At 47.5% G+C, this 24893-nt stretch overlaps 1 protein-coding gene across 4 annotated transcripts in view; it reads right to left on the bottom strand.

Annotated features, from left to right (window-relative positions):
• Nucleotides 1-465: 465 nt before the first annotated feature.
• Nucleotides 466-24893, bottom strand: part of STX16 (syntaxin 16) — a 45453-nt gene continuing 21025 nt past the window's right edge. For all 4 annotated transcript variants that reach the window (XM_077252804.1, XM_077252806.1, XM_077252807.1 and 1 more), the window contains 3 exons: nucleotides 4211-4354; nucleotides 3468-3548; nucleotides 466-3057 (listed from right to left, as the gene is read on the bottom strand). In XM_077252804.1, coding sequence (XP_077108919.1) covers nucleotides 2953-3057; nucleotides 3468-3548; nucleotides 4211-4354 — 330 coding nt within the window. In that variant the 3' untranslated portion in view covers nucleotides 466-2952. The remainder of the gene's footprint in view (nucleotides 3058-3467; nucleotides 3549-4210; nucleotides 4355-24893) is intronic.

Below are 24893 nucleotides of genomic sequence, written 5' to 3'. Positions count from 1 at the left end.
TTACATTTTCAGCAGTTTGCACTTCCGTAGCTTTCCTATGGGATCAGAGAAGTCAGCAGCTATCACTCCCACAAGAGCGAGTGAGCCTGGAGCGCCCATTACCCTTATTGCTGGTCACTGTTGGTGGGTACCAACCACTGAATACTGGGCACAACCTACATGAGCTTGTGCTTTGTTAATGTCCTGACCATCACAATTTGGTCAAAGTGACCACATCCTTACCCCTTGCTCATTGTTCCTGATTACAACACATCTACTTCAAGAAAAAAACTGTTCACTTGGCGTGATATAGATTCCATTACTTGAGCGGTGATAATGTCTTTCACATTACCAATTTTAATCAATATCCAATTATTGGAGTTAAAGTGCTTGTCTACACTGCAGATTTCCACAAATTGCCGCCCAGCACCTGCCCTTGCAACATGGACTGACATTAAGTAAGAGAAAATACACACGGACATGGTAGACAATCACTCCAACAGTTTAATGAGAGAAATAAACGAGATGATAAAAGAAGAGGCTCCGAGAATGATCCCGCGAACATTAGGGGCATGCACTCCGCAGGGCACTACTCCCGCTATGCACTGAGGATTTCATCATCTTGTACATTTTTTTTTTATACACAGAACATACAGCAGCTTTTCCCAATAAAATAGGCTTGTTACCCCCCTCAATACTTACAGTTTTATAAATTACAAATATACAGACATCTCATCACCACCTTTACGGGTAAAGCCACAAACTGTTCCAGAAATGGGAGTCACCATTTTTTGGTTTAGGATTTGCAGCCACAAAGAGCAGATGTGAAAATGACAATGAAATGCAAGAAAAGAAGCAACAACTGTCCGAGTCTGTGCTTGTCCTGCCCATGATAAATAGTAATACATCTCTTATATCACCGTATTTACACTGTGCCAGAACTGTCACAAGTTTGGCTAATTCTAGAATCTAATGCAAGTTGCAGGCAGAGGCGTCGGGTGACCGCGCCAGGGCAGGGGGTGACGGCGCCAGGGCAGGGGGTGTCAGTCTTCAATGCCAGGCTGACAGCTACCAGGGCACGTCCTCATTTTCACATTAGTGCCAAATAGTGAATGAGCCATCAGGCTGGTCAATCTAGCGCACATTTAATCAAAACTGGTATGCAAAAGTCCAGACTTGATAAATCAAGGCTTGTGGGTATTAATTGGACACCATTTTTGGGTGATCCAATGGTTATAGTATTCTGCCAATCAGATATGGGGGCGGGATAAAAGATTAGCTGGACCGTCCTGCACATGAGACCTAATCTGCATTGATAATCTGCTGCTCATAAAACACTGATTGTAGTTAAACTACAGCACACAGCCTAATAATCAGGCTCTCTTGCCCTATATTATGTTGTTATCCGATTAAACAACAAAAACCTGCTGATAGACCCCTTTAAAGGTAATGTATCTGGGCACAGATTACTTCAAATGTATGACAACGGTCCTTTGAAAAAGAAAAAATCCTGCACCTATGTGAACAGTACTAGGTAAAAACAGGGACCAAAAAAATATAAAATAGACAATAGAGTTGGTGAGAATTGTTTCACCAGACCAGCGGCCAAGTAAGTAGCCTGTGGTCACTGGGCCACAGCCCTGGGAACCACCTCCTACTTGACAATATCCACGACTGCTCTTTTCATTGGCCGGTCTGGTGTGACATCACATGTATTTATGCCACAAGGATGACGCCACGGCTGCCTGGCTAATTAAAAGAAGAGTCACGGATGGTGTCAGATAAGAGGCGGTTCTCAGGGCTCCATTCTAGTGACCATGGATTACTGACATCCTGTAGGTCTGGGTTCTGCAAAGTGATTTGCATAATTTACATAATTCTGGTAGATTATCGCTACAATGTGCAATCACTGAATGATCCTTGGCGAGTCCTCTGGGACCCCCACAGATCCTGAGATTGAAGGGGCCACAGAGTTGCGTCTCCCTTCTCCCATAGACAGCGGGGGAACCTTTCAGGTGAATAGAGGCGGCTGCAGCTCCTTGCACAGTTAGGTGACCAAGGAACAAACTATTGAAGAAGCATTGCCATCCTTTCCTTCTCAGGATCCGGAGAGGTCCCAGGGATGGGACCCCCCCCCCCCAATGGTCAATTTGAAAAAGGAAAATACTCCTTTAATAGGAATCTGTCAGGTAGGTTTTCCCACTGATCGGTGTTTGCTATTGACTATGGAAGTCGCAGTTTTGACAACTGGTACAGATACAAAAGTCTCAGGTGAAGGCCAAGTAGGGTGGGGTGCAGGAATATTAATCCCACCTAGGCTCAGGGGCCATAGACCACTACTCCACTAGATTCAGAGTAGTGCTGACACACCATACAATTACATGGTCCATATTGGGACAAGTTGGTCCGATGTAACACTTAACAGTTTGTAGTATGTAGTAGTGATGGCAGCCATACTGCGAGCCTGCCCAGTAAGACACAACATGTTTGGGATCCTCTATTCCAGTCCCAGGTAACAATAACCAAAGGAGGGTCCCAACATCACTGTAACATCCGAGAGAAAAACCTCTCCAACACAGTAATTCAGATTAGATACCCCCATTACCCAGCGCTCCCTCTAGCTCAGTCCTCAGACTGCACTCTTTCCATCTGCTCCAGAAGTCAGGTCAAACAATAGTGTTCTTTTCAAGCAGATTGTGCAAAATTGTAGCCCTCCATCATTGCTTTGGTCCATACTCCATTGTATGAAAACCCTCGGTAAGGATCAGAAATCACAGCAACCAAGTCAAAGAGACATTGAGTTTTTCTATCGGTAACTTCGGTGTTAAAAAGGACTTCATCTCCCCGTCAGAAAAAAATAAATAAAATAAAATAATCATTTTGATGAACACATGGGAAGGCACGAGGGAAAAAGAAAATAACCCTCTGAAATCACAGGAGTGTCCGAACTAACAGAAAGGAACGGAATATGGCCTACTTAGACTTTACACCAATGAGCACAACGATTAGAACAATCACGAGGACAAACAGAATTAAAATGGCAAGCATCTTGCGGTTCTTCTTCTGGTACTGCTCCGCCTGCAAAACAAGACGACATGGGATAAAGAGAAGTACAAAACAATCCAACAACAGACATATGGGGGCTTCTCCCACCTCCTGCTCTGCACAGTCAATGGTGCAGATCACATGGCGTTACTGTCACACTACAGCACACAGACGGCATGACGACAATTGTTGTGTATACTCTCTAGAAGCAGCAACCACTAATCATTGGTCACCTTATGTACTGAGGATGACATGGTAGGTTTTGTGCTATACAATCCACTGCCTTTCTGTGCTTCACAGACTTTTTTGAGAGAAACAAGCAAGACCGAGAGGAAAAGAGCAAGAGGAAGAAACTATATGTTGTACATTGTCAGAATACCGTGATGGGAGACATGTGGAGGAACCGTAACATGGGTGGTATTAATCACTGGAGAGGCACTCACCTTCTGCAAATGTTTTAACCCCTCCTCTGTTTTAACACAGGACTGCTCAACATTGTAGTCAATCCTGTCAAGAACTGTGCCCTATAACAAAACAAGAACAAGCATAGGAGAAAAAAGGAGATGGCAAGTGTCACAGCCACCATACAAAGTATGTGTCACGAACAAACATTTTGGAAAAAAAAATCATCCATTTCATTAAAGGGGTTATTCAGGAGTATTTATTTTGTTTTACTATGGGACTATAAAAAAAAAAACAAAAAAAAAACAAAAGGCAGGGAGTAGCTAACAGAAGCAACTACCTGTCTGTTCGACCCGCCACCAGCTCAGAGCAATTTAGCTGCTCCATGACAGCAGAGTAGTTCTTCCTCTTCCAGGCTGCTGTTGATGGACATGACTGCAGACATCATGCTGACTGCAGCTGTTAGGTAGCTGAGAGTGGGCTATCAATCAGTATGAGGTCAGCATCCACACCCGTCAACAGAGCAGCCCGGATAAGAAGCCACTGCTTTGTCAATGTGGTGTCCGCAGCATCTGCTGAATCGCTGGCAGGAGCGGTCTGTAACTGCTTTGCGCCGGCAGAGATCAGCGCCAGGCCCAGAGGGCAGGTAGTTACTAACTACCTATCTGTTAGTTCTTAGGCCTATAGGAAAAAATAAAATAAATAGTAGTGCATAACCCCTGTAAACTTTGAGTCAATGTGAATGAGCATCATAAGACAGCAGGGAAAATGGGCAGGTACCTACCTGTTCCACCACCATGGTCGCAAGCTCCCTGAAGACCTCATTCAGGTCAGAGATGGACTGTACGATCTGACGGATCTCCCGTTCCCGCTCCTCCACCATTAGTGTATTCTGCTGCACTAGAACCAGCTGGTCATCTGTAAAACCCTGAGCACCAAACAGAAGACACGTCTCAAGTCTTTCATCTGCAGAGGGTCACTTCCAGAGATCAGCTCTGCCTAGGATCACAGGGGCTGTATATTCACCTATAATACTTCTTCCAATGAATACCTCAGTGACACCGAAGAAGTTAAGTAATGATGTGAGACTTTTTGGAGAAATTATGTATTTAACAAAATAAAAAATTATATTTTATTTAATTTCTCTGAATAACCACAGCGTTAAGAGATAGATGCCTGTGATAAGACAGCCATAGGACAACATATAAAAAAAAATTAAAAGTTAAATGGCCGTGCGTGGACAACTGCTAAATGGTGTCTGGTCACTTAAAAACGAACACCCTGGTCCTTGTGGGTTGAAAAAAAAAATATTGTAGAATTATGTAATCAGGGTTAAAATGGATCTTTCTCTAGCTGTATACATTCTTACATAGATCCTTCATACCCGATAGGTCTGGTGTACGTACTCTGAATTCATGTAAAAATGACTGTGGAATCCTGATCTTAAAATTAATATTTTAGGATTCCAGACCTATGCCAATATCCAGCTGGAAAACGTTCAAGAAGGATTTTCAAAGTAAGAACACCAGCCTCATTGGGTCTAATATCTACAGGTGCTCCTCACAAAATTAGAATATCATCAAAAAGTTAATTTCAGTTCTTCAATACAAAAAGTGAATCTCATATATTATATAGAGTAATTACCAACAGAGTGATCTATTTCAAGTGTCTATTTTCTGTTATCCCCTTCATGATCCAGTCTATTTTGACCTTAATGACCTGGCCATTTTTTGTAATTCTGACCAGTGTCCCTTTATGAGGTAATAACTCAGGAACGCTTCAATGGATCCTAGCGATTCTGAGATTGTTTTTTCGTGACAAATTGGGCTTCATGTTAGTGGTAAATTTAGGTCGATAATTTTTGCGTTTATTTGTGGAAAAAAAAGGAAATTTGACAAAAATTTTGAATTTTTATTCTGTTAAACCAAAAAGTTATGTGACACAAAATAGTTAATAAATAACATTACCCACATGTCTACTTTACATCAGCACAATTTTGGAAACAAAATTTATTTTTGCTAGGAAGTTATAAGGGTTAAAATTTGACCAGCGATTTCTAATTTTTACAGCAAAATTAACAAAACCATTTTTTTTTAGGGAACACCTCACATTTGAAGTCAGTTTGAGGGCTGAAAATACCCAAAAGTGACACCATTCTAAAAACTGCACCCCTAAGGTGCCCAAAACCACATTCAAGAAGTTTATTAACCCTTCAGGTGTTTCACAGCAGCGGAAGCAACATGGAAGGAAAAAATGAACATTTAACTTTTTAGTCACAAAAATGATCTTTTAGCAACAATTTTTTTATTTCACCAAGGGTAAAAGGAGAAACTGGACCCCAAAAGTTGTGGTCCAATTTGTCCTGAGTACGCCGATACCCCATATGTGGGGGGGAACCACTGTTTGGGCGCATGACAGGGCTCGGAAGGGAAGGAGCGCCATTTGACTTTTTGAATGAAAAGTTGGCTCCAATTTTTAGCGGACACCATGTCGCATTTGGAGAGCCCCTGCATGCTTAAAGATTGGAGCTCCCCCACAAGTGACCCCATTTTGGAAACTAGACCCCCCAAGGAACTTATCTAGATGCATAGTGAGCACTTTAAACCCCCAGGTGCTTCTCAAATTGATCCGTAATAATGAAAAAGTACTTTATCTCAAAATTATTTTAGCCTCAATTTTTTCATTTTCACATGGGCAACAGGATAAAATGGATCCTAACATTTGTTGGGCAATTTCTCCTGAGTACACTGATACCTCATGTGTGGGGGTAAACCACTGTTTGGGCGCATGGCAGGGCTCGGAAGGGAAGGAGCCCCATTTTACTTTTTGAATGGAAAATTAGCTCCAATCATTAGCGGACACCATGTCGCGTTTGGAGAGCCCGTGTGTGCCTAAACATTGGAGCTCCCCCACAAGTGACCCCATTTTGGAAACTAGACCCCCCAAGGAACTTATCTAGATGTGTGGTGAGCACCTTGAGCCCCCAAGTGCTTCACATAAGTTTATAACGCATAGCCGTTTTCTTTCCTCAAAAAGAGGGATTTTTGGTTCTTACCGTAAAATCTTTTTCTTGGAGCCTTCATTGGGGGACACAGGTAGCCATGGGTGTATGCTGCTGTCGCTAGGAGTCTGACACTATGCAAATAAAGAAGAAATAACTCCTCCCCGGCAGTATACACCCTCCGACAGGCACCAGACAACTCATTTGGTGCAAAAGCAGTAGTAGGAACAAGTAAAAATTAAACTCAACCTATGTACCAACCCACAACAACGGCACGTTGGCCAACACGGTACAACCTAGAGGGAGGGTGCTGTGTCCCCCAATGAAGGCTCCAAGAAAGAGATTTTACGGTAAGAACCAAAAATCCCTCTTTTTCTCACTTCATTGGGGGACACAGGTAACCATGGGACGTCCAAAAGCAGTCCCTAGGGGCGGGATATTCTGCAGAAAAAGATAATTTAGGTCAGTCTGTGAGAAACCGCTGCCTGCAGTATCTTCCTACCCAGGCTCGCGTCCGCAGAAGCCTGAGCATGCACCTTGTAGAATTTTACAAAGGTGTGAATGGATGACCACGTTGCGGCCTTGCAAACCTGTGAGGCCGAAGCTTGGTGACGAACTGCCCAGGAAGCTCCCACAGCCCGGGTAGTGTGAGCCTTCACCCCCGAAGGAGGCTGTTTGTTTTGGACACGGCATGCCTCCAGAACCGCCGAACGGATCCAACGAGCAATTGTGGATTTGGAGGCGGGGAGCCCCTTCCGAGACGACAAACAGGGGATCAGCCTGAGGAAAAGAAGCAGTTCTGGAAAGATAAACCCGGATAGCCCTGACCACATCCAGCTTGTGAAGAGATTTCTCCAAGGGATGAACTGGGGAAGGGCACAAGGAAGGGAGGACGATGTCCTCATTGATGTGAAATGCCGAAACTACCTTTGGTAGAAAGGACAGAACCGGATGAAGAACCACCTTGTCCTGGTGCAGGATTAGAAAGGGAGAACGACAGGACAATGCTGCCAGCTCAGAGACTCTCCTAATCGAGGTGATGGCGACCAAGAAGGCCACCTTCCATGATAGAAGCGAGAAGGAGATGTCCCGAATCGGTTCAAAAGGCGCACACTGAAGAGCGTCTAACACAAGGTTGAGGTCCCAAGGCTCGATAGGAGGACGATAAGGGGGAACTATATGAGCGACCCCTTGGATAAAGGCCAGGTCTCTTTGAAAAAGGATGGACAGAGCGGAAATCTGACCCTTCAAGGTGCTCAGGGAAAGTCCCGAATCAAGACCCGCCCCGCTTGAAGGAAACCGAGAAGTGATGGAAGGGAAAAAAAATCACAGGAAACAGGCTGTTGTCCTCACACCACCGGAAAAAGGCCCTCCAACATCTATGGTAGATACACGAGGAAGCCGGTTTTCTCGCTTTTATCATAGTCTGGATGACACTGAGAAAAACCCGCGTCCTTTAGGACCGCGGCCTCAACGGCCATACTATTAAACTCAAGGACCGAGAATTCGGGTGGAAGAGGGGCCCCTGCGAAAGAAGATCCGGAAGATCCGGTAGTCTCCATGGAACGTCCGATAGCATGTTCACTAGTTCCGCATAGCAGGCCCTGCAAGGCCAATCTGGAGCTACCAAGAGGACAGGGTCCGTTCTGTCTTGATTTTTTTTATGACCCTTGGGATCAAGGGGAGGGGTGGAAACAGATAAGGCATCTGGAACTGGGCCCACGAGATCATGAGAGCGTCACATCCGACAGCCAACGGATCCCGAGATCTGGAGACGTACAGGGGAACCTTGTGGTTTGCCCGGGAGGCCATTAAGTCGACGTCTGGAACGCTCCACCTCTGACAAATCTGGCTGAAGATTGAGGGAAGGAGAGACCACTCGCCCGCCATGAGCCCTTGGCGACTGAGGAAGTCGGCTTCTTAATTGTCCACCCCTGGGATGTGGACGGCTGATATAGAAGGAACGTGGCTCTCCGCCCAACGCAGAATTTTTGCCACTTCCGTCATGACCTGTCTGCTGTGAGTCCCTCCCTGATGGTTTATGTAAGCCATGGCTGTGGCATTGTCCGACTGAATGCGGACCGACTTTCCCAAGAGGAGGGACTGCCAGTGGATGAGGGCTAGGAAGATGGCTCTGATTTCCAAGAGGTTGATAGGAAGATGTGCCTCTTGAACAGTCCAGCGGCCCTGGGCCGTGAGGTGGAGAAAGACCGCTCCCCACCCCTGGAGGCTGGCGTCGGTGGTGATGACCTGCCAGCGGAGAGGAAGAAATGACCTACCGCGCAGAATGGAGGTGGATAGCGTCCACCAAGTGAGAGACTGCTTCGCCTTGGGAGAGAGGCGAAACGGGCGGTCCAGGGAAAGTGGGTTCCTGTCCCAGGCAGCCAGAAGAGCCAGCTGGAGAGGGCGAGAGTGGAACTAAGCATAGGGGACCGCTTCCATGGAAGCGACCATTTTCCCCAGAACCCTCATGGCGAGGCAGAGAGGCAGAGGGTTCGGGCCCTTTAGTGCTCTGATACCCCGTCGAAGAGAAAGGAACTTCTCTTTGGGGAGGAAGACCTGAGCCTGAAAGGTGTCGAAGTCCATGCCCAGGAACTCCAGACGTTGGGTTGGAACCAAGGAGGACTTCTGATTGTTGATTATCCAACCGAAGCGAATAAGCGTGTCAAGAGTAAACTGGAGGCGCTGACTGCAATCCCGACGAGATGAACCCTTGATCAGGAGGTCGTTGAGGTAGGGGATTAGGAGAATCCCCTTTGAACGCAGAATGGCCATGACCGCTGCCATGACCTTCGTAAAGACCCTGGGAGCAGACACCAGACCGAAGGGGAGAGCCATGAACTGGTAATGATGTTCTTGGATCGCGAAACGGAGGAACCTCTGATGCTGTACGCAAATCGGGATGTGTAGGTACGCATCCCGAATGTCCACGGAACACAGAAATTCTTTCGGTTCCATGGACGCAATCTCCGAGCGCAGTGATTCCATTTTGAAGTGCCGAATTCGGAGATGGCGGTTTAACTGCTTGAGATCCAAAACTGGATGGAGAGAACCGTCCTTTTTTGGAACTACAGACAGGTTTGAGTAAAAACCCGAAAACCGCTCGCGATAAGGGACCGGGACTATAACTCCTGAGGCGAGGAGGGAATCGACGGCCTTGAGAAGCCCTGGGAGATGGGAGGACGAGAGAGAAAGAAACGTCTTCTTGGGGGCGAAGAAAATTCTATCTTGTAGCCTGAGGTGACGATCTCCATGACCCAGGCGTCGTCGACTACCGATAGCCAAACCTCTGAGAACATTAGAAGCCGGCCTCCCACCCTGGAAAGATTTCCAGGTGGGAGCGACCCGTCATTTATTAGAAAACCTGTGGCCTCGAGGTCCAGAAAGTTTTGAGGAGCGGCTCTTAGCTCTCCAGTGCGGGGGAGGACTGAAGGAAGGTTTCCTCCGTTCACCTTGGGAGGAAGACCGGTCCTGATGAGCGGGGTTTCCTGAGGAGCTAAAGGACCGAAAGGGGCGAAAGGACTGGGGGCCCTTCTTGTTGAAGGGACGCCTAGGCTTAGACTGAGGTAAGCAGGTACTCTTACCACCAGTAGCGTCCGAAATTATTTGATCCAGCTGTGTGCCGAAGAGTCTGGAGCCCTGGAAGGGCAGACCAGTGAGGGATTTTTTAGAAGCGGGATCTGCGTTCCACGCTTTAAGCCAAAGAACTCGGCGAATGGCCACAATGTTACTGTTAGCCCTTGCTGAGCAAGCTACCGCATCCAGGGAGGCATTCATGAGGCATTTACCCGCAAGAGAAATCTGGCCCGCCAAATCTGACAGTTCCTCAGCAGGAGCTGAGGCTAAAATGCCTCTGCGCAGGGGGTCTTGGCCCAGGCTGACACAGCTTTCGCTACCCATGAAGAGGCGAAACTAGGACAGAGGGAGGCTCCAGAAGCATCAAACGCCGATTTGGATAATGCCTCGATTTGTCTGTCCGTGGGATCCTTAAGAGATGCCGCGTCCGGAATAGACAAAACTGTCTGTGAGGATAATCTAGACACAGGCGGGTCTACCTTAGGAGACTCGAACCATTTGCTAACAAGGTCTGAGTGAAAAGGGTATAAAACGTCCAGCCGTTTCATTCCAAGGGAAACGTTTACCATGGTTTTCCCAGTGTCTAGACGTAGTGTTGTCAAACTCCTTGTGATTGGGAAAAACTCTAGAGGGACTTTTAATCCATTTAAATGAAACGAAGACGTCCTGAGAGGTTGTCTCTTCCTCCTTAAACTCAAGCGTCTGAATAATAGCCGAAATAAGGCTATCAACCACATCCTGTGTTCCGGAAGTCTGATCAGCATCCGAGTCAGATTCCGACTGAGAGGTTAAGTCAGACCCGACGTCCGCCTGCGAGGAGGGGGAACGGGCAGATAGGGGTATCCCGGTGTGATCCGGTGAACTGGAAGAGGATCTAGACAGGGTCCTCTTTCTGTATCTTTTTTCAAGTCTGCCTCTGTGAAGGTCTTGGACAGGTGCGAGCGAATCGCCGTGTGAGGCGTTCGTGGCACTGGTGGCATTAGACAGAAGCAGGATACGTTCAAGTGCCTGGACCAGGGACTGAGACACTTTAGTCAAGTCAGACACTGATTGAGACATTGCAACAGCCCACTCCGGGGGAGGGGGGGTGCACTCATCCCGAGACCTAGGAGCTTCCTGAGGGACAGACATGATGGGAGGAACGCAGTACGGGCAGAAAGGAGATGGCTGACCTGAAGCCCACTTTTTCTTACAGCAGGCGCAGGCGTAGTGGATGACCGTAGTGGTATAGCCGGGTGCGGGGTTGGACATAGGTGGAGGTAGAACCACTTGCAGCAGGTGCAGAAACGATACTGCAGGGAGGAGTACAGCCAGAGAAAGAAGCAGCGCAAGCCTACCGAAACCCAGCGACAGCGGCAGTGCGGGAGTCTGTGTCCCCCAGGGATCCTCGTGCCCCACGCGACGCGATGGAGACCAGGCAGGAGGAGGAAGTCGGCTTCTCTCAGTGCGGGAAGAATGTGCCGGAAGTGGGCGTGGCCAGGCGCAGAAGGGAGAGAGAGAGACTCCCAAGAGAAAACGCCCCCCGCCAGCGCTGGACCCCGGGGAAGGCATGCCCGCAGGAAGGCAGGGCAGGGCAAAGACGCTGGGGGCGTGGCAAGCCGGGTGCCAAAAAGATGCCGAAGAAAGAATAACGGCGCACGCGCCCGAAATATGGGCGTGAATTTTGAAAAGGAGAAAGGGGGGATAATGAAAGCTGCATGCCGCGCTATCGGCCGAAAAGAGAAGATCGGCACTGACTGGTGTGGCGCAGGTTACCAGGTGCCGCCATCCTGTGCTCCCCTCTAAGTGACACCGCCACTGCAAAGGTGAGGTGAGGTGATAGGTTGAGGGGAGAGGGAGGTCTGGTTGATTGAAGATCCCCCTACCTGAAGACGAGGAACGCGTCAGGAGCACTTGTAACGTGGAAAGGGTCCTGGAAATGAAGTCCTCCTTCCCGCGCCATTACAGCCGGCGCAGAAGATGGTGTCAACCCCTAAACAGGGGGAGGAGGTCACTGGAGGTGACCACCGTCTTCCTCTCAGCCCGCTCCGAGGAGAGGGATGAGGGGGGGGAGGGCAAGGACTGGCCACCGATAGCGAACATGAACACCCCAGGGTGACATGAGTCGAAGTCCTGCCCAGCAGATCCGAGAGGGTGCGATGTGAGTGATACCACACTGCTCTCTCGGTCGCTTACTGTGGAGAATCAGGGTGAGAAGAACTGCACCCTGTAACCCCAAAAGAAGCATCTGAAACAAAAAGGAAAAGATTAATACACACACACAAACGGTGAAAGAAAAAACAAATGCGGATCTGGTGTTAGATCCAGGTCCGCCTCCTACAGACACTAAACAAAAACTGAGTTGTCTGGTGCCTGTCGGAGGGTGTATACTGCCGGGGAGGAGTTATTTCTTCTTTATTTGCATAGTGTCAGCCTCCTAACGACAGCAGCATACACCCATGGTTACCTGTGTCCCCCAATGAAGCGAGAAAAAATGGGTATTATACCTACCGATAATTCGGTTTCCAGGAGTCCATCCTGACAGCACGCTGGAGGACGTCCTCCTCCTCCTTGCAGGGACAGGAAATACAACACGAGAGGTTAAAAGGTCCCACTCCACCCCCTTTCCTTCAGTGTTTTGACAAGTACCACACCATGGATAGATATACCTTGCAAAAAACTCTTTATTAACCAACATATACAGCATATGAGAATAGAATACATGGGGGGGAAGTAACGGTGCTGTCAGGATGGACTCCTGGAAACCGAATTATCGGTAGGTATAATACCCATTTTCCAGGACGTCCCCCTGACAGCACGCTGGAGAATACCAAAGAAAACCTCCTTTAGGGTGGGACAACTGCCTGGAGAACTTTTCTCCCAAAAGATGTTTGATGTGCAGCCAACACATCCAATTTATAATGCTTACAAAAAGTATTTACTCTGGCCCAAGTAGCGGCCTTGCAAATCTGATCTAGGGATGCCCCCGCCCGCTCGGCCCATGAAGCCGAAACCGCCCTAGTAGAGTGTGCTTTAATCCCTACTGGACAATCTATCCCTTCTGATGTGTAGGCTTTTGAGATTATAGACGTGATCCATCTAGCAATTGAGGTCTTGGAAGCTTTTTTACCTCTATTTCTGCCCCCAAATAAAATGAACAGATTAGAATCCTTCCTCCAGGACCTAGTGGCTTCCAGATAGTCTAAAACTGCCTGTCTAACATCCAGGGAGTGTAATGCCCGTTCCTTTTCATTCGAAGGGTTGTCACAAAAGGAAGGTAGAATTATTTCCTGGTCTCGATTTTTTAACGAGGCTACTTTGGGGACAAAAGTTGGATCTAATTTTAGAATTATATGGTCTTCCCGGACCTGAAGGTAAGGATCTTTAATTGAAAGGGCTTGAATCTCGCCTACGCGCTTAGCTGTTGTAATGGCTACCAAGAAGGCCGTTTTCCAGGTACGTACTGAAATAGGCATATCTTCTCTAAGAGTATAGGGATCTTTACATAGAGCTCTAAGAACTAAATTTAAGTCCCAAGAAGGAACTAGCTGCCTCAAGGTAGGACGTAATCTCTGGATGGCCTTCACGAATCTAATTATCCACGGGTGAGAAGCCAATGGATAATCTAGGAAAGTACTGAGCGCCGAAATCTGAACTTTAAGAGTACTTGGCCTAAGCCCCATGTCGAAGCCAGACTGTAGAAAATTCAAAACTCTAGGAACATCCAAGGCTCCCGGTATCCCGGCCGACCTGCCACTTTCTGTACAAAACTTCTTCCAAATCTTGTGATAGATGGCCGCAGTCATAGGCTTTCTACTAGCCTGGATGGTTGAAATTACTTTGTCCGACAAACCTCTGGCCTTTAACATGTCCCTCTCAGGATCCATGCTGATAGATGTAATCTCCCTGGATCTTGGTGTAACACCGGTCCCTGATAAATGATGTCCTTCCATAACGGGAGTCTGATAGGGTTTTCCAACATCATGGCTCCTAACAATGGGAACCAGCTTCTTTTTGGCCAGTATGGTACTATTGTTATCACTGTTGCTTGATCTTCTTGAATCTTCCTGAGCACTACTGGGATAAGTGCTATTGGAGGGAACGCATAAGATAGAGGTTCGTCCCACCTCTGACTCAGTGCGTCGACTGCTTCCGGGATGTCTGACGGGTTGAGGGAATAAAATCTTGGCACCTTTGAATTTTTCCTTGTAGCGAACAAGTCTATGCCAGGAGTTCCCCAACGGTGGCATAGTATTTGCAAAATGCTCTGATTTAATTCCCATTCTGTTGGAGACACCTTTTTTCTGCTTAGGTAATCGGCCAGAATGTTTTGAGATCCCTCTAGATGTACCGCTGTTATTGACAGGATCGTGTTTTCTGACCAAGCAAAAATCCTTTGAGCTAGATCTTGAAGAGCCTTGTGTCTGGAACCTCCCTGGTGTCTCAAAAAGGATACTGCTGTCACATTGTCCGATAGGATTTTTACGTGTCTGTTTCTTAGGCGGGGACGATTTCTTCTGAGGGCCTCCCAGACTGCGTACAATTCTCTGTAGTTTGATGACATCCGACTGATTTTCCTTGGCCATTCTCCCTGAAAGAACTTTCCTTCCAAGTGTGCTCCCCATCCCCACTGACTTGCGTCCGTGGTGATAACCACGCAGGGGGTTGCGATCCATGGAACACCTACTTTTAGGTTGTAGTCTCGAGTCCACCATTGTAGAGATCTTCTTACGTCTATTGATAGACGAAGCCTTTTGTCCAGGGATGAACGACGACGGTCCCATATTTTGAGAACTTGTTCCTGTAGTGGTCTTGAGTGTGCCTGAGCCCACCTGACACAAGGGATGCAAGCTGTCATCTTCCCCAACATTTTCATGGCAGATCTTACTGTAACCGGACCCTTTAGGAATTCTAACACCATCTTCTTCATTGAAAGCCGCTTGACTTCTGGCAAAAAGGATTGTCTGGCCGTGGAGTCCAAGAGTACTCCTAGAAATATTTTCCGGGATTCGGGCCTTAGATGTGACTTTTCCCGGTTTACTACCCATCCTAGGTGCTCCAAAACCGTTATGACTCGATCTCTGTGTTTTAGCAGAATATCTTCTGTTTTTGCCACCACGAGAAAATCGTCTAAGTATGGAACTATCGTTATGCCTTGGTTTCTTAGGTAAGCCACCACTTCTGCTACCAACTTCGTGAAGATCCTTGGAGCCGATGCTAGGCCGAAGGGAAGGCATTGAAATTGGAAGTGGCAGGTTTGGTCCGGAAGTTTCACCGAGAACCTCAGCAGGTCCTGAGATGAGGGATGTATTGGAACCTGATAATATGCACTCTTCAGGTCGAGAGTGCACATCACCGAGTCCTTGTTTATCAGATGGATCGTTGATTTTATAGACTCCATTCTGAATCTTTTGTACTTTACGTACATATTTAGAGGTTTTAAATTTATTATCGTTCGGGATTCTCCTGACAATTTTGGGATTGAAAAAAGAGACGAATAGTGACCTGAACCTATTTCTGGAGAGGGAACCCGAACTATGACCTGAGAGCTAAATAGCTTTTGCAGGTCTGAGTACATAGGGGAGTTTGTGGTTACAACGGTTGGTGCGATACACCTCTGTGGTACGCGGGATATTAGTTCTATTTTGTAACCGTCTGCAATAATATCGAGGACATATCTGTTGTCTGAGATCAGACTCCAAGAATCTAGAAACAGACTTAATCTCCCGCCTATCCCTATGGCGTCATTGCCTTCTTTGTCTATAGCTTGAACTAAAAAGGGAACTCCTTCCCTTTCTGTTCTGAGTAAAGGAACCCCTGAAGGACCCCCTGCTGGGTCTCCATTGTTCTCTATACTCAGGCTGCCTGCGGGGGGGAGGGGGGGGGGGAGGAAAGGGCCTTTTCCGAAAAGGCTGAAACTTCCTGGGTTTATCCTCCGGGAATCCTTTTTTAGTATCTGATGCCGATTCTAAAATGTCATCCAGAGCCTGACCAAAAATTTTGGACCCCATAAATGGAATGGAGCATAATTTACTTTTTGATGCGTTATCCCCCGACCAAGATCTAAGCCAAATAGCCCTACGGGTCGCATTTGACAAAGAGCTATTTCTGGCTGCAAATCTAACGGACTCAGCCGAAGTATCTGCCATGAAAGCCGTAGCTGACTTTATGATAGGCAGGGAGGCAATTATATCTGCCCGTGGGGTCTTGTTAATCAAATGTTCTTCTAATTGTTCCATCCACAGGAACATGGACCTTGCTACTGACGTAGCCGCGATGTTAGTCTTGATCAGAGCTGCTGAGGTTTCCCAAGCTCGACGTAATAGGATATCTGCCTTCCGATCCATTGCGTCCCTGAGACTTGAGGAATCTTCAAAAGGGATGGAAGTCTTTTTTGTAACCTTGGCTATGGGCACATCTACTTTCGGAATTTCTTCCCAAGTCTTGATTTCTTCAGGGTTAAATGGTAGACGACCTTTAAACTCACGTGACATCACCAACCTACGCTCCGCATCTTTCCATTCTTGGGCTATCATCCGACGAATGTGTTCGCTCACAGGGAAAACCGTCTTTTCTTGATGTGTGAGACCTCCAAACATCTGGTCTTGTCTGGATTTCAGCCGTGGTTCTTCCTTTATCTGCATCTCCGTGTCTTCCACTGGGAAATAATACTTTCTTCCTTGCTCTTGCTCTTCTTTAGGCAATTCTCCTTCTTCTTGATCTGAACCTCTAAACTCCAATTCTTCTTCTGAAGAATCGTACCGATCCTCCTGAGCTGCCTCACTTCTGGGTCTCTTATGTGCCGGGCCTGGACTGGAGAGACCGCTTTGAGACATTGAGGCCAGGGAGTTCTGGACTTCCTCTCGGATTAGGCTCCTCATTTCCGACAATAAAGAAGGTTGCTCCTCTCTGACAATCTTAGAGATACACGAGCTGCAGAGAGCTTTATTATATGTCTCTGGAAGCTTCGTATTACACACAGAACACCTCTTAGACTTTGAAGATGCTTTTCCCGTCTTCTTTGTCAGAGGGAGGGGATTATGTGTGGCCTCCTTATCCTTAAATATAAGAATAGGCATTGCTCAGTGTATGTGCAAAATAACATCATTCTGCGCCCTGCGCACTTACCCCTGCCTCCTCACTTCTGACCTCCATATCTTCTGTTGAGGAATACACAGGGTAAGTGTGTAATCTCTTACTCAAATAAAGGATATAGCAGCTTCTGCTGCGCTCACCCTTAGTCTCCGGCATCAGATGCGGTTCAATATGCTGGCTGGCCCGGACTATCCGCTGTATCGTGTCCTGCCGACACCACAAACAAATCTTGCGCCTTATCCTCCTTCATACAGAGGAATGCAGGGCGCACTATTGCAGTACCTCCGGGTTTATGTACGCATGCTTCCGCGTTCCAGCCAGTGGAACGCACGCCGAATGCATCGCCTCCCCCCGGATGTGACGTCACCTTACCTCGAGACGCCACCGGAAGTGCTGTACGACCTACTTCCGCGTTCCACCTCGTGGAACGCAAACCGCTGCCGGATCTTCTGACATGCGGCGCCTCTTGCTGGCCTGGCGCCCGAGCCGAGAGCCTCCCACCGGGAGGAAGCGGCTCTCACCCAGGAGCTCGTCCGCTCGACTGGTCTCTAGGCAGAGGGACTCCCCACCGGGGAGTTTCTGCCTCGGGCCACCGTCGCGGGGGAAAGATATTGGCACCGCCGCACGATCCCCCGGGCCCTCCGGACTGGTAAGTTCTGCGATGCTCCGCTCTCGTGTGTCCCTCCATGCAGGGACAGGAAAAACACTGAAGGAAAGGGGGTGGAGTGGGACCTTTTAACCTCTCGTGTTGTATTTCCTGTCCCTGCAAGGAGGAGGAGGACGTCCTCCAGCGTGCTGTCAGGGGGACGTCCTGGAAAAATTATTTTTTAGCCCGCAATTTTTTATTTTCACAAGGGTGACAGGAGAAATTGGACCCCAAAAGTTGTTGTCCAGTTTGTCCTGAGTATGCTGGTACCCCATATGTGGGGGTAAACCACTGTTTGGGCACACGTCGGGGTTCGGAAGGGAGGGAGCACCAGTTGACTTTTTGAACGCAAGATTGGTTGGAATCAAGAGTGGTGCCATGTCGCGTTTGGAGACCCCCTGATGTGCCTAAACAGTGGAAACCCCTCAATTCTAACTCCAACACTAACCCCAACACATCCCTAACCCTAATCCCAACTCTAACCATGACCCTAATCACAACCCTAACCCCAACACACCCCTAGCCACAACCCCAACACACCCCTAACCCTAATCCCAACCCTAACCACAACCCTAACCCCAACACACCCCTAACCCTAATCCCAACCATAACCCTAACCACAAGCATAACCCTAACCCCAACACACCCCTAACCCTAATTCCAACCTTAACCCTAATTCCAACCCTAACTCTAATCCCAACCCTAACGTGCCCACGTTGCGGATTTATGTGCGGATTTTTCTGCACAGTTTTTGAAAAATCCGCAGGTAAAATGCACTGTGCTTTACCTGCGGATTTCCAGTGTTTTTTGTGCGGATTTCACCAGCGGATTCCTATACAGGAACAGGTGTAAAACGCGGTGGAATCCGCACAATGAATTGACATACTGCGGAAAATACAACGCAGCGCTTCCGCGTGGTATTTTCCGCACCATGGGCACAGCGGATTTGGTTTTCCATAGGTTTACATGGTACTGTAAACGTGATGGAAAACTGCTAGGAATTCGCAGCCAACTCCACACCATGTGCACATAGCCTAGTTCTAACCCTAACCCTAGTTCTAACCCTAACCCTAGTTCTAACCCTAACCCTAGTTCTAACCCTAACCCTAGTTCTAACCCTAACCCTAGTTCTAACCCTAACCCTAGTTCTAACCCTAACCCTAGTTCTAACCCTAACCCTAGTTCTAACCCTAACCCTAGTTCTAACCCTAACCCTAGTTCTAACCCTAACCCTAGTTCTAACCCTAACCCTAGTTCTAACCCTAACCCTAGTTCTAACCCTAACCCTAGTTCTAACCCTAACCCTAGTTCTAACCCTAACCCTAGTTCTAACCCTAACCCTAGTTCTAACCCTAACCCTAGTTCTAACCCTAACCCTAGTTCTAACCCTAACCCTAGTTCTAACCCTAACCCTAGTTCTAACCCTAACCCTAGTTCTAACCCTAACCCTAGTTCTAACCCTAACCCTAGTTCTAACCCTAACCCTAGTTCTAACCCTAACCCTAGTTCTAACCCTAACCCTAGTTCTAACCCTAACCCTAGTTCTAACCCTAACCCTAGTTCTAACCCTAACCCTAGTTTTAACCCTAACCCTAGTTTTAACCCTAACCCTAGTTTTAACCCTAACCCTAGTTTTAACCCTAACCCTAGTTTTAACCCTAACCCTAGTTTTAACCCTAACCCTAGTTTTAACCCTAACCCTAGTTTTAACCCTAACCCTAGTTTTAACCCTAACCCTAGTTTTAACCCTAACCCTAGTTTTAACCCTAACCCTAGTTTTAACCCTAACCCTAGTTTTAACCCTAACCCTAGTTTTAACCCTAACCCTAGTTTTAACCCTAACCCTAGTTTTAACCCTAACCCTAGTTTTAACCCTAACCCTAGTTTTAACCCTAACCCTAGTTTTAACCCTAACCCTAGTTTTAACCCTAACCCTAGTTTTAACCCTAACCCTAGTTTTAACCCTAACCCTAGTTTTAACCCTAACCCTAGTTTTAACCCTAACCCTAGTTTTAACCCTAACCCTAGTTTTAACCCTAACCCTAGTTCTAACCCTAACCCTAGTTCTAACCCTAACCCTAGTTCTAACCCTAACCCTAGTTCTAACCCTAACCCTAGTTCTAACCCTAACCCTAGTTCTAACCCTAACCCTAGTTCTAACCCTAACCCTAGTTCTAACCCTAACCCTAGTTCTAACCCTAACCCTAGTGGAAAAATAAAAATAAATACATTTTCTTTATTTTATTATGTTCCCTACCTATGGGGGTGATAAAGGGGGGGTTTATTTACTATTTTTTTTTATTTTGACCACTGTGATATGATCTATCACAGTGATCAAAATTAATGAATTAATCTGCTGGCCGGCAGATTCGGCGGGTGCACTGAGCATGCGCCCGCCATTTTGGAAGATGCCGGTGCCCATGCAGAACACGGACGGACACTGGGAGGGATACCGGAGGTCGGTAAGTATGGGGGGGGGGGGGGTGGGATCGGAGCACGGGGGTGGGATCGGAGCACGGGGGAGCAGACAGGAGGACGGAGGGGAGCAGAGGACAGGACGGAGGACGGGGGCGGTGAATCGGTGGCAGATCAGGGTTTCCAGCCATGGCCGATGATATTGCAGCATCGGCCATGGCTGGATTGTAATATTTCACCAATTTTCATTGGTGAAATATTACGATTGCTCTGATTGAAAGTGAAACGTCACTTTCAACAGCCAGAGCGATCGTAGCCACGGGGGGGGGGCGAAGCCACCCCCCCTCGTCTCAAGTACCACTCACCCTGTCCCTGCAGGTCGGGTGAAATTACAGTTAACCCTTTCACCTGATCTGCAGGAACGCGATCCTGCCATGACACCACATAGCCGTCACAGGTCGAATTGGCACCGACTTTCATGACGCCTACATGGCGTCACGGGTCAGGAAGGGGTTAATGTTGATGATTATGGCTTACAGCCAATGAAAACCCAAAAGTCATTATCTCAGTAAATTAGAATACTTTGTAACACCAGCATGAAAAATGATTTTAAAATCCGAAATGTTGGCCTACTGAAATGTATGTTCAGTAAATGCACTCAATATTTGGTTGGGGCTCCTTTTGCATCAATTAGTGCATCAATGCGGCGTAGCATGGTGGAGATCAGCCTGTGGCACTGCTGAGGTGTTATGGAAGCCCAGGTTGCTTTGATAGCAGCCTTCAGCTTGTCTGCATTGTTGGGTCTGGTGTCTCATTTTCCTCTTGACAATACCCCATAGATTCTCTATGGGGTTAAGATCAGGTGAGTTTGCTGGCCAATCAAGCACAGTGATACTGTTGTTTTTAAACCAGGTATTGGTACTTTTGGCAGTGTGGACAGGTGCCAAGTCCTGCTGGAGAATTAAATTTCCATCTCCAAAAAGCATGTCGACAGAGGGAAGCATGAAGAGCTCTAAAGTTTCCTGGTAGACGGCTGCGCTGACTTTGGTTTTGATAAAACACAGTGGACCTACACCAGCAGATGACATGGCTCCCCAAACCATCACTGATTGAGGAAACTTCACACTAGACCTCAAGCAGCTTGGATTGTGTGCCTCTCCGCTCTTCCTCCAGACTTCAAATGAAATGCAAAATTTACTTTCATCTGAAAACAACATCTTGGACGACTGAGCAACAGTCCAGTTCTTTTTCTTCTTGGCCCGGGTAAGAAGCTTCTGGTGTTGTCTATTGGTCATGAGTGGCTTTGCTCAAGGAATGCGACACTTGTAGCTCATGTCCTGGATACGTCTGTGTGTGGTGGCTCTTGAAGCAATGACTCCAGCTGCAGTCCACTCCTTATGAATCTCCCCCAAATTTTGAATGGCCTTTTCTTAACAATCCTTTCAAGGCTGTGATTATCCCAGTTGCTTGTGCACCTTTTTCTACCACACTTTTTCCTTCCACTCAACTTTCCATTAATATGCTTGGATACAGCACTCTGTGAACAGACAGCTTCTTTAGCAATGACTAGTGATGAGCGAGTGTACTCATTGCTCGGGTGTTCCCGAGCACGCTCGGGTGACCTCCGAGTATTTATGACTGCTCGGAGATTTAGTTTTCATCCTGGCAGCTGACAGATTTACAGCTAGTAGCCAGCCTAAGAACATGTGGAGGTTGCCTGGTTGCTAGGGAATCCCCACATGTAATCAAGAAGGCTAGTAGCTGTAAATCATTCAGCTGCCGGGATGGAAACAAAATCTCTGAGCAGTCATAAATACTCGGAGGTCACCCGAGCGTGCTTGGGAAAACCTGAACAATGAGTACACTGGCTCAGCACTAGCAATGACCTTTTGTGGCTTACCCTCCTTGTGGAGTGTGTTAATGACTACCTTCTGGATATCTGTCAAGCCAGCAGTCTTCCCCATGATTGTGGAGCCTACTGAAACAGACTAAGGGACCTTTATAAATGCTTAGGAAGCCTTTGCAGGGGTTTTTGTTAATTGTTCTAATTTACTGAGTTAATGACTTGGGTTTTAATTGGCTGTAAGCCATAATTATCAACATTAACAGAAATAAACACATGAAACAGATCACTCTGTTTGTAATGACTATATATTATATGAGTTTCACTTTTTGTATTGAAGAACTGAAATAAATTAACTTTTTGATGATATTCTAATTTTGTGAGAAAAAGAGGGATTTTTGTGTACTCACCGTAAAATCCTTTTCTCCGAGCCAATCATTGAGGGACACAGACCATGGGTGTTATGCTGCTTGCCACTAGGAGGACACTAAGTGATGCAAAGAAAGTTAGCGCCTCCCCTGCAGTATACACCCTCCTGCTGGCTCTCAGCTAACCAGTTCGGTGCAAAAAGCAGTAGGAGATCAGTAACAACATATTAGCTTACAGCATGTCATATTATATATGAGAGTATAGCATATCGGATTATAAAAACAAGCATAAGCCAATACCAGGGTGGGAGCTGTGTCCCCCAATGATTGGCTCGGAGAAAAGGATTTTAAGGTGAGTACACAAAAATCCCTCTTTCTCCTTCGCCTCATTGGGGGACACAGACCGTGGGACGTACCAAAGCAGTCCCTGGGTGGGGACAACATCAGATCAGGCCCTGTGTAACCGCTACTTACAAGTGCGCCACCGCGGCCTGCAGAGTCCACCTGCCCAGACTCACATCTGTGGAAGTCTGGGAATTATAATGCTTCAAGAATGCATGCGGACTGGACAAATCCGCAAGCTTGCAGGCGTGTCTTGTCGACGCCTGGTGCCTAGAACCCACGATAGACAGGGAGATAGGCTGACATCTAACACGGAAGGACTCCTGGATGGTGAAAGGAATACACCAGGCTAAATGGCCGATGAAGACGGCTAAACCCTTCCTGTAAACGTCAGGAAGCCTTCCTCTTACCGTCAGGAAGCCCAAGATACAGTGTCCAACCTTCGGAAGGACGCCGTCCTCGAGACGTACCTACTCAGAGCCCTACCAGCTCCGCAAGCAAACAAACTGACGTGGTCAGTGCGGATTTCCGAGGATCACTGGGGCCCTTTCTGCTTCTGAAAAGCTTTCGGAAGTAGAGAACGGGGAGTTGTGAAAACTGGTACCACGGAAGAACCAGAGCATGCAGTGCGATGGCTCTTGAATCTCGAGGCCGAACGACAAACTCGAGTACACAGGCGATCAATCAGGACGCCATTCGAACTACAACTGGAGAGCTCCAGTGCAGGCAGGTCTGATGGAAGACTTCCAGGTGAAGTTCCCACTCACTTGAGGCAAAACCCAGATGGCTGAATATGTTTGCAGCCCAGAATTATACTCCTCGGATATGTACTGCCGAGATCACCGAGTGATAGATCTCGGCCCATGTGAGAATGAGGTACCTCGGCCATGGTGCCTGAACGTGGGTACCTGCTAGATGATTGACGTATGGCACAGCCGTGGCGTTGTCCAATTGAATTCAGATGGGTTGACCCGCCATAAGGCAGTGGACCTACTGTAGGACTACCTTTCGGATCTCCAGAGCAATGATCGGGAGAAGAGGACTGGCATTGGAAGTTACTAGTAACCATTGAACCGGGAGAAAGGCCCTGGATGAAGAAGGAGCTCAGAGACAATCGTCTGAAAGTCTGCTTGACTTGCTGAAAACTAACGGAGCGAAGGAAACTGCTTCCATTGTCATCTCCATTTTTTCCTCAGAACCCTCCCAGCAAATCGAATGAAATGAGGGGATGAGTGAGCAAGTGCGCGAGCTCCCTGTTGATGGACCATGACCTTGTCTGGAGGGAGATTCACCACCCTTCTGGAAGAGTACCGGATGATCCTCAAAAAGGATATCTGCTGAGCTGTAAATGACAAGTTGTCTAAGTCTAGCCACCAGCCCAGGTGAAAGGGTATCGCAAGTGATATAGACGACTTAGCGTAGTCCTGCAAGGGCAGGTAAACAGTCGGCCAAACAGGGCAGGATGACCACGCCTCTAGGTGCAAGAGGAACATGACAGCCGCCATGATCCTTGCGAACACTCTGGGTGCGGTAGCAAGGCCGAAGGACAAGGTCGTGACTGAAATGCTGTTCACGAATGGAAAAGCGAAGGAATTTTTGAAGAGGGTAAGCATCCCGAATGTCGATGGATGCCAGAAACTGCACCTTTTTCTGTTGAAGTAATGGCTGAGCGGAGGAACTCCATTCGAAGAAGAACCTTGTGAAAGGTTGTTAGAAGTTTGAGGTCCGGGATCGGTCCTACTTCTCGTTCCCCTTTTAGGAACCAAGATCCCTTAGATCTAGACTGTCCTGGACAACCCTTTCACTGTTGGTCGGGGCTGAAGGAACGTACGATCCTTCGTTAGTCTCCCGCTCAAAAGATTTGATTGACTAGCTGTACTGTCTTCAGGAAAGGGTTACTGGTGTGAATCAAAGTAGTTAAGGTCTCCAGGCAGGAGACTGTTGCTCTAGCAATCCATGCGTCGGCTAGGGAGGGTAGAGGGCTGGACCCGTAGCCACAAAACGGAACAAACCAGATTTGCTATTTGACAGATCGTGGCATTTTTAATTGATGATACATCGGACAGGGATACTGGTAGGTAAACCACAGGAGATTGTGGCTTCTTCCAGCAGGTCATTGCAGAGTTAAAAATTAGGAACCCTCGATCCACCATCCTCTTAACAGGGAAGTGGAGAGGGAACATCCGCCTTCTTGCATCTTTT

This window comes from Ranitomeya variabilis, chromosome 4 (genome assembly GCF_051348905.1).
Source record: "Ranitomeya variabilis isolate aRanVar5 chromosome 4, aRanVar5.hap1, whole genome shotgun sequence".
In the NCBI taxonomy this organism is placed as follows: Eukaryota; Metazoa; Chordata; class Amphibia; order Anura; family Dendrobatidae; genus Ranitomeya; species Ranitomeya variabilis.
Note: the sequence above shows the minus strand (reverse complement) of the source record. Positions and strands in the feature narration are given on the sequence as shown.